Genomic DNA, 18,941 nt, shown 5'->3' on the forward strand with positions numbered 1-18,941 from the left:
AACTGCAACGAGGACCTAGGCCAGAACAGCAGTGGTTGTAGAGAACAAGGAAGAATAAACACCTTTCACTTTTGCTTTTGAGAAAACAGTTGGTCTGGATGTAAAACACAGAAGCATTCAGCACATCTAAACTGACAAACAACTAGTCATAGGCATGTAAAGAATCCACAGACATTAAACATCCTGATACACTGAGATCAAATCATTTAAATTGAGTTTAAATTACCTAAACTTTCAAGGAGGTACTGTAAGACAGAGTTAAAGTTCTTACTTCTAGCAGCTGGCTAGCAAACACTGACTAATAAATGTTTCCTGCTCAGGTCTCTCCCTGCCAGAGCAGAGCAGGACAGCACAGGGCAGCTGTGTATGGCTATATCCACTCTAATATGTTTTCATATTAAACAGAGTTTCTGCACCATTAATAAACAAACTGAAGCAATATCTGTCCATTCACCTAAAAATGTATTTTACATGTCCACTGACGTACACCTGGACAGTCTGTGGTAGGAAGTTGTAGCTTAATAAAATGCACAGTTTAGCTGTAGAACAGCTAAGAGCATAAACACCAGGCTCAGCAACACCTGTAATTTGTTTTCCTCGTTGAATTAACCACTGGTTGCCAAGACCAATGCTTTTGTTTTCTCCCACAAAAGGGTCATGTGATGGGGTGTGATGACTCACGGAAGGACAGATAGTGACTGATGAGATTCAATCAGTCAGCAGTTGGATGTTGGTGCCTGCATGATCAATTTATGATCAACCCGTCCTTACTAAAACTAAATCTTAGCTTGGTAGAGTTTTCAAAATACTTGACTTCAGGGGACCTAAAAGGACACAGTAGTGTGGTCAGATATATGCTTTAGTGGTGAAAACACTGGGATGTGACCACACGGTAATTAACACATAATGCACCAGCACAAGCATAAATTCCGTCGGCCACTTTCATAGGTTACGTCGTAAGCTCTCTAAGATTGCCTGTGTCTAAATCTGGCCTTGGTGTGGATGCAGCCTAAAAGACATGTTTCTATATGCAGGCAAGTTCAGATTTCAACACAAGTAGGACCTAAAAACCGATACAGCAAGACACACTCACTCGTCTTCGCATTCAAGCAAGCATACACTTACTTTCCCATGTTCCTTAACATCTAATCAATTTGCAGCTGTGATAGCAATAACCAACGGATAAAGACATGCACTGGACTCACACTGGGTCCTAGCTGAGTAACCATAAATATTTCATAGGCTGCAAAGGCTACTGTTTAGTTTCAGATGGAGTAAGCGAACGCACTGTCTTTTTCCACTGCACCCACATGCCTAGATCAAACAATGTTTAGTCATTTAAATGGCTTTCTAGACTGCTGACACTGCAGCGAGAGAGAGAGAGAAAGACGCAGAGCTGGGGGAGTCCAGAAAAAACGAGGGGGCTGTACCAGAGCGCAGCTGTGAGAGTAATTATGTGCTCTGAAATGTGATCATTTGTGATGAATAATGAATCGATGGCTGAGATAGACTAGCAATGTTTGGCAAATGGAATGAAAGTTGTATTATGAGAAGCCAGAATAAGGCACAATAATATTATGTGAGTGCATGATGTGGGTGCATTACAGAGACTTTGTGCGTATGTGTGCATAGAAAGTGACACTGTGATATCTAATGTGGTGTGTGTGTCCATACCTCCTGTATGGTTCTGGAGCCGGGAAAGTTGAGGTTGTAGTCCCTCTGAGCCTCACGGTGGCTAATGACCAGCAGGAAGTTTTGGTTTAATGAATCCTGAAGAGCACTAAACGAGAAGAGGGAACATTGGAAACCGTAAGAAATAGGGATAAATGCTATAAAGGAAATGAAAACACAGATTGATGCAGAGAGAAAACACCTAAATGAGGTGACAGAACAATGACACAAGAGAAAGAAGAGGGCAAAGACAAACATACATAATTGCTAACAGTGACTCGAGTTGAGTAAAGGGCAAGCTGAAACTTGTCGACTAGTGGTAGCCTGCTGGCCTGTGGGGAGGTGGGTGCTTCCTCAGGGGGTAAGTCGTTCTCTTTTCTGGTTATGTCTTAACAAGCCTGTCCAGAGCTATGTTCAGCACAGCAGGCTCCAACAGCTATGACCACCTGCACATTAACAGCGGGGAGTCGATCAATCTGCCTTAACGCTAACAAAACAGGAGAAAAGGCCTACAGTACTTTCAGAACTAAAAAATAAATATAAATAAAAAGCAACATTTTGCTGTGGCATATCCTGAACTAGCTGAACACAGTCAAAAATCTGAAATAGCCTAAACCTAGTCCAGTTACAGTTACAATAGATGTATCTAGAAAGCTGTTAATGTTGTTGTAGGCAGGTCATAAAGTATGTATTGACTGACTATGCTATAGTTATCTCCATTTGCATTCCCTTCAGCGTGAAATTCTTTTCACCAACTTAAAAGTGAAAAATAACAATAATACAAAACTAAAACTGAATGTGAAAAAGTTTCAGAGTAATTCTGCAAATAAGTCCAGCAGACATTTACTAAGAAACTTTCATATTAATCTGTGAAAGCGGTATTTACAGACAACCGCTGCTCTAAGATGTTGCCTCTGGACCGACACCCGTAGCTCACTTACTAACTTACAGCAGTGTTAGAGAAGAAGAGGTGGGGGAATCAACTTTTGGAAGCTTAATTTACAATAAGCTGTGAGGTTAAGTAGCGTTTTGAGCAAACGCTGGGTCTGTGAGGCTGAATAGCAATGGGAGGCTTAAAGGCCGAAACAGGCACTTAATCAGGGCTCAGAACCCAAGAAGAGGAGGAAGAGTTGAGAGAAAGAGAGGGATGGGGGAATTAATATGTAGCGCACACATTAATTATGCAATCACACCCTTAATCTGCGCAGATCTGGACGAGCTTATGTTAACAGAAGCTCAAATTTACTGTAATGACAGCATATTTACATTGACTAAAACTACGAAATCAATATGTAAATGTAATGTTTGTTGTAGCTAACTGGAGAAGATTGGAAATGTGTGAAGTGGGAAGGATGGATGCATATGTAATAGGCCCGAGCAGACGGATGAGAGCGATGTGTGTGCGTGTGTGTGAGAGAGAGGAGAGATGGAAGGGGTAGGGACATATAAATAAGGATCTAGCTAATATCACGATTATGTTTGGACACAGTCCCGAGCTGCTGCTGGCAAGCGGCTAGACTCCTAAATAGGCAGAGATAGAGGGTAAACTGAGTGGAAGTGTTACTCTGTCCTTCCAAGCAAAGAAGGAACATCTTATCAGTCATTTATGGCAGGCCGATGAGCCATTTGGTGTGTGTGTGGGTGGAGGTTCTGTTTGAGATTTACTTTGAAAAATATATCACTCATCATGCTCTATAGTACAAATATAGCTACTTAAAATATCAAATGCATTCAGACCGGAAACAAACTGCCACTCATGATGAGTCATCTCCTTGTCATTTCCCATCTGTCTAAGGAAGGCCTGCTGGTTCACATATAAACAGAACAACCATGTTTCAAATCTAACATCCCTTTGTCTGGACCGCTTTCACCACCTGTGTTTTCAAAGCGGCTGTCTTCTCGGGGAAGCAGGCCCTTCAAGCAGTGCAGGGTTGAAATGTGGATGTCGCAGTGTTTGCTTCTGCCTTCAGAGGTCCCTTTCTCACTCAACACACACACACACTCGTTGACATCTAGGTCGGCCCGGAACATCTCCGGAGGCACTTGACATGGCATAAGGGTGCCGTGAGGAAAATGTCATTTAACTTTATGGACAGCAAAAATGGAGCGTTCTGCAGGGGGAGAAGAGCAGGCTAAACAGATTGGTTTCATTCTGAGGTAAGCCTGTCGCCTAAGCTGTGAGTCCCCGCGGCACAGAGCAGACTCTAGACCTTATTAAACTAGCACTGCCAGACACAGAGACGCACACGCACGCACACATGCACACAATGTGACATGTGCCTACAAAACACCAATACCCATACACGCATACGCTGTCCCATAAACATTCACCAAAACTGCTCACTGGTATTTACGAACTACCATAACGCGTGTTTCAGCTGCTGCTTTAAATGCTTGAAAAAACACATCAACCAGCAGAATACACGCCAGCTCATCTTATGCCCCTAACAGGTACAAAGGAGGTTCTGAGGCGCACACGAGAGTCTGCTTACCTCCTCCATATTTTGCATCCACAACAAAGCAGAAAAATGTGAAACCATTCAGGTTCTGCTCTATTTTGATCTGCCATTGTTTCCAAAAGGTTATTATTGTGCTACTCGCACAATCCTTCGCATCACTGCTTTAGCTGACCAGTTAGCTATCTCCCTGAAGTATCTGTGTATCTGAGACTGGACAGCTGACACGCGGAGGTGAAGCGTAAGCCGACAGGCAAAGCTCAATAAAACAAGAATACATAAAAAAACCTCATGAATCGCTTTTTTAATTTCAAATTCCTTTCCAGAGTTCAAATTAAAATAACCTTTCCTCGGCAAACACGTGCCTGCTCAGAGCTGGAGCAGAGAATAAACAATAAAGGAAACAGGCTCCATTGAAATATTCATCAGCCCTTCATCATTTATGCACGAGATTAGCTCCTCCTTAACACCATCTTGTATTCACATGCGGTCATCAACATGGCCACAGAAAAACTTCAGACCATTACTAACTGCACATCACTTCACTAACTAAATAACTATCTAAATGAATCGGTGCTCAAAGGAATACCTCCCGAAGCCTCGAGATTTATTTCTAATCAAACAAGACAACCAAAAGGAGTTTGCTCAGCGGGATCATAATGACAGTGCAGCACTATTTAATCAGTCGGTTTTGGTGGAGGTCTGTGTACAGCATGAGCCAAGCTCGACAAAGTAATTGCTTTGGATATTACCATTTACGGGAGATTTGAATTTTTACTATGAGCACTGAGAAATTACATTTGGGTGGATAACTGTCTTTTCAGATTAAAAAAAAAAAATACAAACTAGCAAATATAGTTCGGGAGACAGTGAGAGGTTCATTACTCTCATTCAAAATGTGTGTTACAAGCCATTTTATTTAGATGGTAGTGGTTCCTTTTTGCTTTTTGTTTGGAAAAAATCATTAGCAGCTAGAAGAAAACTTTCACTAAGAGATGTTTTTTCCTGCTTTCATAACTATACTATTAAGTTAAGTTAAGGTTATTCATATATACCAGTTTTAAAATATTATCAAGCAACTTTACGTCTCTGCACGTTATACTCCTGTCATACCTGCTGTGTGTTATACTGCTTCTCTGAAACCAACAAAAGCTAAAAATGAATATGTCTCAACAAGCAAAACAATCCTGTTAGAAAATGTGTCTGAAAAATGTACTTACACCGTTCCCCCCCCCCCCCCTTTTTGGATTTGATACTGAATATCAATCATGCGAAATCATAATGTTTAATATATAAAAATTTTCAGTGCACACCATATTGCAGTCTGTAATATGGAACATAGCTACCAGCCAAATTAAAAGAAGCTCAAACTTCGATAACACAGTCTGTATGACCGCTATTTTCTTCCTAGATGTCAAAAAGATATTGCCCGAGTGCCACGAACCACCCATTTTTACACTTTGTGGTCATCCTATTACATGCACCATGTAACCTAAAGAAATCCCATAAAACTGCTCTGCCATAAAGCCGACTTTGGGATACCTAAAATGTTTCTGTTGACACCACTGCGATGGTTTTAAATAAGATGTTTTAGCACTGAGGTTTAGCTGCAGTTATCTTCTGGCTTGTATTATATTCAAAGGCTTTTCAAATATTCTCATAAATGACAAGAACCACTTGTCAGTGCATTATTAGAGCACAACACCACTTTCACTCTAAATATACATACACAACAACATTATACACTCCACAAAAGGTTAAACACAATAAAAATAGGTTTTATAGCAGAGCTCTTGTACCGAATTGTGGCAGACTACAAGTGCAACTAATAAAGAGGCAACTCCGTGTGTGGATTTTTGAAGCAAACACTGTTGCCGGATGCCTGTTTGAAAATGGCTTTAGTGTGTGCAACATCCATCCAAGTTGAGACAAACAAATAGATTACTTAGAGGGAAATGAGATACATAGTTTTTTTTAATGTTACTAATTAGATATTCTGCTATATTTGGATTAATTATGGTTAATTAGATAATAATTACATGCTGGGAGGCTACATTTTATTAGAAACTTGTGGGACAGTAGGTCAAAAACAAATAAAAGTAGACCTTTGTCTTAATGTTAACCCGTAAAGTGCTGCACTCAGTTTTGCTTATTAGAAGTGAAACTGAAATCAGGGCCGTGGTTAAAGCTTCTCAAAGGCAGGGATACAATATAATCAACAGTAAAAAATAATCATTAAGATATATACACACTATAAGAATTACAGATTTCCTTCCATAGTGAAGTTTCAGATTTTATAAAGACACACACGTCGTTTTTCATGATTTTCTCATGAAAATCAAGCTCTTTCTCATTTTCCCTCATACATTGTAATACTCATTTGATTCATCCTTAATTCCTCTAATTATGTTGCATGAGTAAAATGAGAAGACTGCCACTTTCATCAGTAAATCAAATATTATAAGATATTTAAAACACAAATAACACAAGAACTGGTCATTTATGGTCATTTGATACCAAATCAGTTCATTCATAAGACATGAATACTTTGAGATGGTATGACACTAATTCTTGCACTGAGATCTCTCTGCTACAACAAATCTGCAGACACTTCACATGAACTGTGTGTATATGGTGTGACCACAGTTTATTTTTACTACAAGCCAACAGCCTGTTTGGTCTCGCTACAGGGGACTGCTCCCTTCACATTCTGTGATTTGTCACCTATCCGCTCCCAGTATGCCAACATGGTCACCATACGCACGCAGGCACACGTTAATAGACAATTGCATGTGCATATACACAAGAGCCCACCCACTCCTTTCAGCCCCAACTGTCTGCCGCTAAAATAGCTGACACAGAATAACGAGCTCCTGACACCCAAAATGATATCGATAACACTTGGAGGAAAGGCAACGGTGCTGCTAAAAAGACACAGCAGTCGGTGTACGAGTGAGAAGATGAGGAGAGGCAGGGAAGAGAGAGAGCAACGGAGGGTCATTAACTGACAACACCGTATAACTACCACTTAGCCTAACTAGCACGGAAAGCTGCAAACTGCCAAATTACTTCCTCCACACGTATTCTGCTGACATGTGGATGCTTTCTCAGGGGAGAGCTACAGTACAATTTTTGTTTTTTTAATTCACAGCTGAAAAAAGAAAAGATTAAAAAGAATTGGAGGTCAATGTATGACACGCCAATAAAAAAAAAAAAAAAAAAAAAAACCTAAACAAAAACCCTCTTGATCTTCTAACAAACGAACTAATGCTCATTGCAGATACATGCCCCGTACTAGCCACAGAGCTTTTGATGATGATTTGAAGATGATTCATAGAGACACGGGAAACTCTGCTCACAAAATGTTATACTTCAAAATGTCCCAGACTACGTCACAACTTATTAGGTTCCACAATTACATAATTATGCACTCAAGAAGACCTTACAGCTGCTTTTTTAATGCAATGTTAAATTGATAAATGCTGATAACGGTACTGGATCTGAAACTACACTGCTCAACCATTAATTTTAAAAATATTCTGAAGAACACATAAAACACTAACCACTGCTGGTAAATTTCCATTAAATCATTTCTTTCCCGTTTTGTTTTTAGCTCACAGACCATGTCCTCGGGGACATTAGCTTCAAAAAAGAAAACCAATTCCGTTATTAATCACAGAAGTGGCACTGTAGATCCTCAATCATTCTGCCTGGATGTGTCTTCAAATTACAGCGCACACAAAATTACACGGCGGGGACAATGACAGACAGCAAACACTCATACAAACAAAGAACTCAAATACTGCAACCATACAAATAGTGCAAGGTAATATTTTAAAGACATATTCCCACAAACAAAAAAATGTGTACCCTTCATATCTATCATTATCCGTCCAATCCCCTCAAAATAAAAAATAAAAATGATCTTTGTCATCCTGTGATAACCAAGTAGAATAAAGCAGATATATTATTTCTTTGGATGACGTTTACCTGATACTGATGAAAGACCAATCACATGCTCAGCTGCCAACTATGATTGTATTACGGCTACGACTTTATCCTGAGCTGCCTGACATTTCAGAGAAAAAGGTTGCTAATGCTGTCACGCATTCACTAAGACAACCCGAGAAACCTCTGGATGAAGAACACCGACTTCACAGGCTTTCCCAGAAAATCTCTATTGTTACTGCGTGTTAATGTGTGATCTTTCAAGCAAGGTATAAATAATAGATATGAAGTGTGGCTGTCACATACACAACTTCTGAAGAGAAAGATGCAAAGGAAAACCTTTGGCAAGCAACAATATCATAGCGAAGATGACAAAGACGGACGACAAAATTATTATTTGCATAACACACAAAGAGTGTGGCACCAGACGTTCCTCTCATCTTCTCAAAATGTCACAAAGGATGTGAAAAGCGAATGTGCACTGCCAGGTCAAATGTCTCCTAATAAAGCTATGAAAGCAGCGTTGGCTCCCTCTCCTCTTTATAAGTGGAGATATAGCACCACCTGGTGTTTGAACTGCACTCATGCCACTACCTATAATGATTTATAGTGTATACGCAGCAGAATGACAAGAAAGGATTTATCCCCATAATAAGGATGGGAGTTAGAGAGTACCTGTTTTTGCTGGTGCTGGCAGTAGGGGCAATGTCGGGGGTCAGGACATACAGGCTGTTGTTCTTGGGCAGGTGTAAACTTCTCAACACCATCTGAGTACACACACATAAACATACACAACTGTAAAAAGGTCCTGTGAATGAGTTATAGCTGTAGAGACAATATAAATTAGGTCGGCTCCTAAATGCAACACCTGTCTGGTAATGTAAAACAATTAACAGAAGGAGCAGACTTGTGTTATATCGCCATTTTTCTTAGTGTCTTAATGTGTTAATTCAATTCAATACAATTCAGCTTTATTTATACAGCACCAATTCACAACAGTAGTCACCTCAAGGTGCTTTATAAAAATTAAAGCTTTAAACTCACACTATCAGACACATCTCCGCTCTTCCACCCTTTCAACTGCATTTTGGACACCGGAACACCAAGCTCTGTTTCAAGGATCTGTTTGATTTCTCCTATGGATTGGATTAGACAAAGAAAGGAAAATTGACCTTTTGTTTGCAAAAGTCAGTGTGAAAGCGTTAAATATGGACACGGTACATCTGTGCGAGTTTGCGGTGCTCACCAACTGTGCTGCCCTCCTCAACCACCAGCTCTACAGAGCGTTGCCGGTACTCGACCCTGAAGTTGAGCATCCGGGACTGACGCTCTACGATGTGTCGGGAAGAAGGGTTGATTGGGCAAAAAGCTGAAGCTGAGGACGATGGAGGTGAAGAAGACGAAGATGAAGAAGAGGGGGGAGGAACTGCGCTTCCTGCTGCTGCGTCAGCTGCTTCTGAGAGGCTAGGAGGTCCGTACACTGTGGCCTGACTCGCCTCACTGGAAAAGTTACTACAGGAAGACGGTCAGAAAAGAAATTCAAAATAGAACTAAAATGACTTCCTTGTGGTTGTATGCTGCTTCAAATTATTCAAGTTATAGTGCAGCTCCATGTCTGTGTAAACTCATACAGAATATTTACTTTAAATGTTAGGCAGCAAAAGCAGGTATAACCAATTCAATAAAAGACATATATGGTCACAATCTCCCCTCGTGCCCCTCAGTTATGGTGCTGAATAATGACTGAAAAACTGCTTTTGGCAAACATTATGATGCTGCAATAAAGCTGACCTTTGACTGTTTGGATACCTAATGTCATCAGTTTATCCTATCAGAAATTTGTGTGAAACTTTCAGGCATAACAGGCTTGCGCAAGCGCAAAAGCCATGCTTAAACATTTTATCAGTTTAACAACAGTGGAGAAGTCACTGGCCTGAGCCGTATGTTGTCCGCCATAAAAACCTCCACAACAAACCTGAGCAACAGGAAAAGGACTAGATCCAACCATGTTAGAATAATCTAACTGCACCCCTGCTCATCAACTCAGTGAGAAATAAAATTAATCCACCAATAAATTAAAAATTAGCATTTTTTTTCCTAAAATCAGAATGTCATGTACTGAGTTACAAATACTGCACACTCAAAGACAGCTCCTCACACGTGCGCTGATAAATTAATGACTTTCATTGTTTGTGTTATTAATGAAATTGTATTTTATAGATATAAACTTGTAACTTAGATGAAAATAAGATAACATTTTACGTGTAATCGATGCAGGAAATCAACTAAAACAACGGGTTCACATAATGGCTCTTGATGTTTTATAGTGTATATGCAATCAACATCAGGCTGTTGTGAAATATACCAACAAAGGAACAGAGATAACACATGTGCCATGAACTGCAGAAAAGTGGTGGGAAATCCAAGTCAGGACATAGTTGGAAGTTCTCCTTTCTCACCATTTCCAATACTGCAAATACTCGGTTTGACTTAGGCAATACCTGAGTAGAGCACGCAGCAAGGACACAGGACAACCACTCGTTAGCTTTGAATTTACTGAACTCATTAACTGTGCGACTGTCAAAGATCAGATATCACACCTAGACTTTGTACTGAAATGTTGGCAGATTAAATATCACATAATTGCCAATCCAACTGTGACAGGCACATTCATAAGGCAGTGACTAGAAAAGTTTAGGGCTGCAATGCATGTGTGAAAACTACAATAAAAAGCATATCATGTTAATAATTGAAGGTGCTAACTGTACATTTGCTCTAAAATCAGAGATGGTTTACATTTGAGACAGATGATGCAAAAAAAAAAGAGATTTTGCAACAAATATTAAAGAACAAATATGAGAGATCCTGCCAAGATCATCTTTTTTTTAATGCTGAAAGTGTCGAGGGGAAATAAGGCTGATTTCAAGAGCTGTCAAAATGAATAGAAAAAAAGATCCCTATTGAAAAGGCATTTAAAATATCTCTTATAGTGTTCTGGGCGTACTTTTATCCTTTACTACAAGTAGATGGCATTCTTCTCCATCTAAACCAAACTACTGAGGCCTTCACCTATAACAGGACTCATGATTTCAACAGATGACGGAGCGGAGTCTCATGAGAAAATCATATTTAACGCTCTTAACAAGCTGCTTATGATTCTTAAATTGCTTAGTTATAAAGACACGATTAAAGACAGAAACACTGTTTAGACAGCAGTGCTGGAGTACCCTCCAACTGGCCCCAGATCAGGTCACGTCATCAGAGTCTGTTTACAGGACAACTCTGGCCTACTCATACCAATGCCAGCCACTGAGTGAATGTGTTCGTGACAGTGTGTGCCTTCAAGAAAGACTGGCAATATCCACATGGCGCAAGAGCTGAAAACAAACTACAGCACATGCATGTGCACACGTGCGCACAAGTGACTTGCAAAATAAAACGGTTAAGGGGATGCCTCCAGTGGGAGGGTCTAGATTAACTAATTGCATTCATGGCCCAAGAGCTGACAATAGGTCACTCGTGCACATGCATGCATGTGTGCATGTTCGCATACACACATGCATTGTGTGCATGTGTATGCATCAGCTCATGAGTAACAACTAACTGTTGAAGGAAAGTGAATGGCACAAACCCTCTTAAAAGAAACCCGTTCTAATCAGAAACTGTGTTCAACTTGATTCTTAGCAGAAAGCTTCCTTGCAGGAAGTTTTTTTAATATCAATCCTCCATTAAAAAGCAGAATAGAAAAATCATAGCAGAAGCAATACCCTGCAGCTCAGTAGACTCTAGGTTGTTATTTCCTGGATGTTGCTGCGTGTGACTGTTTTTATTGAGCTACACTTCTGTATCCACTATAACCGTGATAAAGTTCACAACGCCTTGTCAACACTGAGATGAGGACTTCATGTTCCTGCAAACACAGTCAGATTTTGGTTAAGATTTCCTTATTTATTTTCTGACTCGCGTATGCAGGTGATGTACATCAGAGGCACATATTTCACTGAGAGTTTTTTGGGAATCCCCAAACTCATTTATGTGTTTGCACATCTGCCTGTGATTACGTCTAACCTTTAACTTGGTCATTACGGTCTGACAAAAATACAAAAGTGTTCTGAACTTATGCAGCATTCCCTTGGAATTAAAAGGTGAGCTGGTACGTTTTCTCTTATTTAGAGCAGATTTTTGAGAATGTGGTTATTACCTTTGTAAGATCCCGTTTTCCTGTGGTATGACCCCATTGATGGCTGCCTGTAATAAATGCAGAAGTCAAAATTTCAGTTGTTGTCCTTTTGCCTTCAAACACCAAATAACACCATGACAAAATATGCAACCAACGTAAACTGAACTAATTTCAAAGAGGCTGGCAGATGCAGCATGGATCACCAAACAGGTTTTAACTGTAATTACTGTAATAAACTACTTTTGGCAAACAAACTTCATTTAGGCCTCTATGGTCTTAGGTCTATTTTCATATATATGTATATATATGAAAAATTAAATATCTTTCAATAAAATTTACACATTTTATACTGACTGACTTGCAAACTCTGTCAGGCTGACAGGTAGAGTCCGACCTGTGCGTTCTGAAAGTTTACAAATTCTGTTACTTAAAAGAAGAAAAAACACTGAAGGAGAGTGAAAGATCAGAACAAAGGGAAATGAAAGGCCAAATATAGCCACTGTCTGCTTTGCAGTTTGCTTTTGTTTGAATCGACAATTGTTTGGATTCCTCTCGAACACTCACTATTCTACACTGCCAAACAGGCAAAGTAAAGCTGGTAAGCGCTGTTATAATCATATCCACTATTCATTGTTTGTATGAAAAGCAATACTAGAATTTTCTTGCAAAGAAAAGGTATAAGGAACTGTGAAATAATGGCAAAAAAACACCCAGCCCCATCATCAAACATGCTATAGTTGGCCTTCATTGGAGTATACAGTCATTATCTTTAGGTCTTATAACTGTCTTTGCCGTTTATCAAATGCCACACATTACTGGCTGGTGAACTGCCAGAAACTCGGTGGGCAGTTATCACGAACAAACATAACCTCAGCACTTATGAACACGACTCTTTGTCTCTTGACTGAAGCTTCCACCGGCTTCGGTTTCAACTTAAAGTCACAACGTTGTTTCTCTTTTCTGAGCTATTAATTTGTGTTTAAACAGTTTCTGTCACATTTTAAAATGTCACAGTGGGAAGAAGCTCGAAGAAATAATAAAATGAATCACTGATAGTTAAGTGTCAGATCCTGGCATTGCAGGTAGCTTTAGGTGCGTTGATAAGTAAAAAAAAAAAAAAAAAAAAGAAGACTTTTAAAAGCAACAGTGCATTCTTACTCAATACAAACATGCTCAGGCTATAAAAAGTTTAGCAGCATTGTAATGATCCATTTATTTTATCTTTCCTAACACTAAAAACAGCTGCAAATGGGTCACCCTTCCTAAAAAATAAAAAATCACGTCTGCTTTTATTACTGTAAATTTAAAAATAAAATAAAATGGACAGTAAGCACATAAGAGCAATGGCAATATTTCACACCACAAACTCCAACTTGCTGGCAGATGCAGTACTAAGGTATTGGGGTGAAACTCCACACTCACACTTAGCAAACACATTTGTTTTTACAAAAACTAACACCTACTGCAGAAGAACTGCGAGCCATCAGATTTACAGCCGCAGTGAGTCCAGCCCCCACTGTCTATCTCGCTGCCTGCTTTGAGCTCCTGCCAGCATCTATCTAAATATAGACTGACCTCTTCCAATATGCACTTCATGCTGAGAGGTACATCATGAATTAATACAAACCTGACGGGATTACATGAGGAAATCATTTGCCCGTTACACAGTGTGCGCTACTGGATGTTAACTGCCCTCTTGAACCTGCCCTGTAGACAGACTAAGTCCGTGTGTCCAAGAGTAAAGCCCAATAGAGCCTGCAGATAATGAACTTACCACTAAATCCCAGTTATTAAGCTCTAACAGAGTGATTGCCTCTGCAATGTTGTCAATTCCAGTGCAAGCCTGTGAGGGGAAAGCAAAACAAAAAATGAATTCAGCAGACTAATGCATCGTATAAGATCAAATTCTAATTGTGAAAAGAACAATAACAGTTACAGTTTAACTACTACTCTATTACCCATAAAAGCAACGTGAAATGGTAACAGTCTTAAGAACGATTATGAACATTCAGTGATGTCTTGATCAAAACAAGGTTGCCAGTTTCTCAGAATCTCAGTAATACATATTCAGCATGACAACAAACATGGGCTTTAATGTCAGTACCATTGAAATAAATTAGTAGGTCTAGTTTAAATGTAAAACCTTAATAAATAAATAGAAACAGACTCAGATAGTAAAACAGTAAAACATGTACTGAGCATTTTGGTCTTTTGGTCTTTAAACCAGCATGACATTTCAACCTATTAGACATGTGTAAGAAATGTCTATTTTCTTTATAATAGGAGCAGTTAATACTTAAAACAATATTTATGCCAACATTAAGGAACATTTTATGCCTATTTAAAATGACCCTCTATAGAATTCATAAAGTTTTTACTTGATGATGAAGCGCTCTTCAAGTATCTACAAAAAAGCAAAGTAACACTGGCATGTCCCTGCTGTCTGCTGATACCAGGAAAATTTGGTGTTAACAGCAAGAAATTAATTCAGAACAAAGTGCGATGCGGTGTTGAAACCAACAGCCCAGTACTACATATCAAGAATAAAATCCAAAGCAAACTAGTTGTGTGTGTATATAAAGTATATTATCATGCTGGCTAGACATAACCTGGACTTTAGCCCAGCCTTTGATACCACTGATCTTGATTCACAAGTCAAAGCCCTGTCTTGGATTAGTTTACTTCATATGTTGCTGATAGAATGCTTTTGGTTTCAGTGGGCAAGATGTTTGCTCAGATCTGCTCTCATCATCCAGCTTCGTACAACGATCTGGTTTAAGTCCTCTGGTGCTTTCATTGTATAGTCTCCCTCTCTTTTAAACCTTGTGAACTGGATCTGGTTGAATAATTTTTTACAGTTAAATGCAGACAAAGACAGCACATCTAATTATTGCTCCTCAGAGCATTACTGCCAAATCAGACAGGAACTGGGGTCCCTTTATCCAATCTAAAACCTGACATGCTAAATCATGGGATATTTTGTCTGCTTTTCAGTCTTTGACATTTAATGCTCACATTAAGTCTCTGATATGCTGGTGTTTTGTTTTGTTTTGTTTTCCATTTGAGAAATATTACTAAACTCTAAAAGTCAATTGGTGATGCTTGTTTAAGACTTTGCCTCCTCTTGCTTGGATTGCTTTTATTCTCATTCTTTTAAGTTCTTACATTTCACCCCACTTTTAAGGGTTTTGCATTGCCTTCCTACCAGGTTTAGATTTCGGTTTCAAATCTTGGTTCTGACTTTTATGGCCCACTGCATCCCTCAGGTCCTCAGATTGGGGCCTTCTTTTGATTCTGCATACCCATTTGAAAACAAAAGGGAATTCTGCCTCCAAACCTTAGCTCCAAAATATGGAAGAGGTTACCACTGTTTAGAAAAAACAACTAAATTGTTTAGATAAGTATTTAAGTAGTGGTTGTGATTTTGGGTTGTTTTGCTTGGTTAATGTGTGTCAACTTTGCGAATAGTGCGGGCTAGTTTTTACCCATTCACCTTTTTAAAGCACTTTTTGACGGTCCTTTGTCTCGAAAAGAGCTATAAAAATAAAAATCACTTACTTCCCTAACAGTATACTAAAGTAAACTTGCAAACAAAACTACAGTAACAAGCTCTTCACCGGGGAGCTTGCGTACAGTTAGCTAAACACAAACAGAAGATGACGATTATATGCTGTTCTAGTAAAGACCGTCAGATAAACAGAATCATAAATTACTGCCAGTTTGCAAAGGTTTATCGCCATTATCGCAATGTTCACGGCAAACTGGGCTTAACATTTAGAGTCTTTATGGATGACACAGTTTCTGATAAGGATTTGAAACGCTGGCAAAACAATGTGTAAACAAGCTGACAGCAGCGGCTAGCCCCGAAAATTCCCTCTCAGTAGTAGTTGGATCGTTATATGTAAACGATTCAAAAGATTAGATGACTGTTGTCATCTGTCTGGGTCATCTTTTCTGTTATGTAGTTATTGGTCACACAGATAACAGGCTTCTTCATAATCAGGTAGCAAGTTGTCAGTGTGTTAGCACAGCGTGCTAACCACAGAAACACCAGCTCAGGTCTGCTGTTTACCACGCCAGTCCGAGGCGTTTCAACAACAACGGGCACATTAATGCCCACCTCGTACAATATGAGGGGCTAAGAAAAAATGACACTCACCTGAAAATCGGCCAGAATCATTTCTCTATCCATGTTGCTATCGCCGCTTTCGGAGGCCATGGCAATGACTGGCTAAAAGCAGTTCTTGTTCCACTGGCTCTCGCTGCTTTCTGTACTCACACAGGGACGCTGAGTGCTGGTAAAACTGTTTGCTTAGGCGTGGCGGCGAGTGAACGAGCTGTCAAATTGGGAAATGCTGAACTTTCTTTGATTTTTAACTGCTTCAAATAGACAAAATGCTGTAAAGTAACGTTACAGTGTTCAGTTATCTCATATCACTATTGTCAGCTTTACGGCTGACGTAAACCGGAGATTTTGTCGCAGATTGTCGTAAAAAACCCCAAACGCGATAAAGGGAGGTTAACTTTCATGTAGCTGCATGAAATCAGCACTTCTCTCCTTAATAACTGTACCACTATAAATATGTTTACTATGCACATATCTACAGACTGAAGTCATACATATTTAATATTCTATTAGCCAGGGCTTCCACATGCCTAAGCTTTAGGAGTAACACGACATCAGAAATTATATGACTTTGTCCAAGTGTTATTACAGAGTTGTAAGGTCATTTAGATTTTATAGACCAGTCTTGTAAATGTGACATAGGTGAAGAGTTCACACAGCCAGCCCATGCAGTAACAGGCTCCTCCTCCAGGTCAGCAACTCCGCCTGCTGTCTGGTTCATGATATGCTTTTTGAAACAGATTAAACCAAGCCACCGATGTGAGGCTCTTTCATGAGCAAACCTTCTCCCTTTAGGGTTTCGCCACAGCGGATTATCTCACCCTATCCCTAGCATCCTCTGTCACAGCAATCCTCCTTCACTGCATCCATGAATCTCCTACTGCAATCCCAGGTTTCCCTCTTTAGCTCCTGCCTGGTACCTTCATACTGTCACCTCCAGCTCTGCCTCCAGTCTTTCTGTTAGTGCCACAGTCTCCAAACCAAACATCATCGCAGGTCTCACTTGTGAGACTTTTTCTCTCTTGCTGCTATCCTCGTCTAAACCCACTCCACCCTATCTGCACGCTCTTCTTCACATCTTTAGTGCACTGTCCGGTGCGTTGGGTGGTTTCACAAACAAGTAGAGATCTTAACTTTTATTCAAATAAATATTTTAAATATATTTTCACATCAGTGGTATTGTTATTATTTTTCCTCTTTCCGCATGCACAGTTTCAAAGAAAATTTTGGTCATCTATACGAGTAATATGTTTCTTGGACACTAGAGGGGACCCATACATCATTTATCCTACTGAAATAATATGGCCAATAACACAGTCCTCAGTCCTTGTTAATACAGTCCCCGCTGTAGTACGTAACCAGTGGAAAACTCTGTGGCTAACACACAAGACGTTTCTCCAGATGTCTAACAGAAGCATTGTGAAGCATCGAGGCCTTTTAATTTAAAAAGGATAGGCTACCGAAATGTTCAAACTGTAATTCAGTACCTTATTTAATTGTTTGTACATAAATACGAAAACGACTCGTACTTTTTAAAAAAAGTTGTGTCCACGTGCTTTACAAAGTAAAACTAAAGTGGTCCCAGTTATTAAGTCTGAAACTTACAAATCAAATTAGTTGGCCTTCCCAGGAAAACTAAATGAAATGTGCTCGATTATACTCTTACTAAAGCTCCTAAATATTTTAAATGATAATAAAATAAAAAGTTATTATTATTATTATTATTATTATTATTATTATTATTATTATAACATTTTATCTTAGGCATTGTTTAAACCACGCCAAAGCAACAGGCGTTGGCTACGCTTGGCTGTTTCTCAATATGCATACTTGGTATTTAGAAATCTCCCTGCACTCTTTGATCGATTCCCAGAAGAGTTCCTTGGCCTCTTCCACCACCAGGACAACATCTGGAGAGGCCTTTCTTACAGTTGAAACCACATTAGTTAATTATTGTTTTCAAGAAGTAGTTCAACAAATGGGACTGAAATCCTCACAGTATCCAGTGCAATCTGTCATCCCAGCCATGCTGTAAAGTAATTATCTCAATCTCAGGCAGTAGTTGATAGTATTGTCCCACGCTTCTTAATCAGCCACTGCAGCAGATAAGGAAAAAAGTTCTCATTGCCCTAGTTTACAATAGATATTAAAATAACAGTATGCATCATATAAACACTGTATGCTAAGATTTCGAACTGTCATGGGCCTGGGTCTGTTATTTTGGGGTTTGATGAATAATTATTAGTTTCATTTGTCTTCTGGAATGCTTATGGTTGTTTGTTGGTGTGATCTGCTCCTGTTCCCTCGCTTCCCTGTGTAAAAGTTGGAGTGAGTGTGTGTGTGTTTGTGTGTGTGTGTGTCTATCAAGGAGCCCTACTTAAGAGAGTAGTGGACGGTGGATAGGACTGTACTAAATGTGGCATCTCTCGTTTCTAGGTTAAATGTGGAAACATGTGACGGGAGCAGCACACTGTGTACATAGGCACCAAGGAGGACAAAACTTTACCACATATCAAGGAAAGGAATCAAGGCCTGGGAATTGGGAACACACTGTGGATTG

General features: G+C 39.5%; 1 protein-coding gene across 1 annotated transcript in view; it reads right to left on the bottom strand.

Annotated features, from left to right (window-relative positions):
* Window positions 1–16,730, bottom strand: part of faf1 (Fas (TNFRSF6) associated factor 1) — a 62,453-nt gene extending 45,723 nt beyond the window's left edge. Inside the window, exons 1-7 of the mRNA XM_085264905.1 lie at window positions 16,415–16,730; window positions 14,030–14,098; window positions 12,277–12,323; window positions 9,322–9,587; window positions 9,120–9,211; window positions 8,751–8,842; window positions 1,675–1,780 (exon numbers count right to left, since the gene is read on the bottom strand). Of these exons, the coding sequence (XP_085121031.1) occupies window positions 1,675–1,780; window positions 8,751–8,842; window positions 9,120–9,211; window positions 9,322–9,587; window positions 12,277–12,323; window positions 14,030–14,098; window positions 16,415–16,474 (732 nt within the window). The 5' untranslated portion in view covers window positions 16,475–16,730. The remainder of the gene's footprint in view (window positions 1–1,674; window positions 1,781–8,750; window positions 8,843–9,119; window positions 9,212–9,321; window positions 9,588–12,276; window positions 12,324–14,029; window positions 14,099–16,414) is intronic.
* Between the last annotated feature and the right edge of the window lie 2,211 nt (window positions 16,731–18,941).

The sequence above is a fragment of the Mchenga conophoros genome, linkage group LG23, assembly GCF_057382185.1.
Source record: "Mchenga conophoros isolate Kocher_MC1m ecotype Shallow Benthic linkage group LG23, M_conophoros_male_GT1.1, whole genome shotgun sequence".
In the NCBI taxonomy this organism is placed as follows: Eukaryota; Metazoa; Chordata; class Actinopteri; order Cichliformes; family Cichlidae; genus Mchenga; species Mchenga conophoros.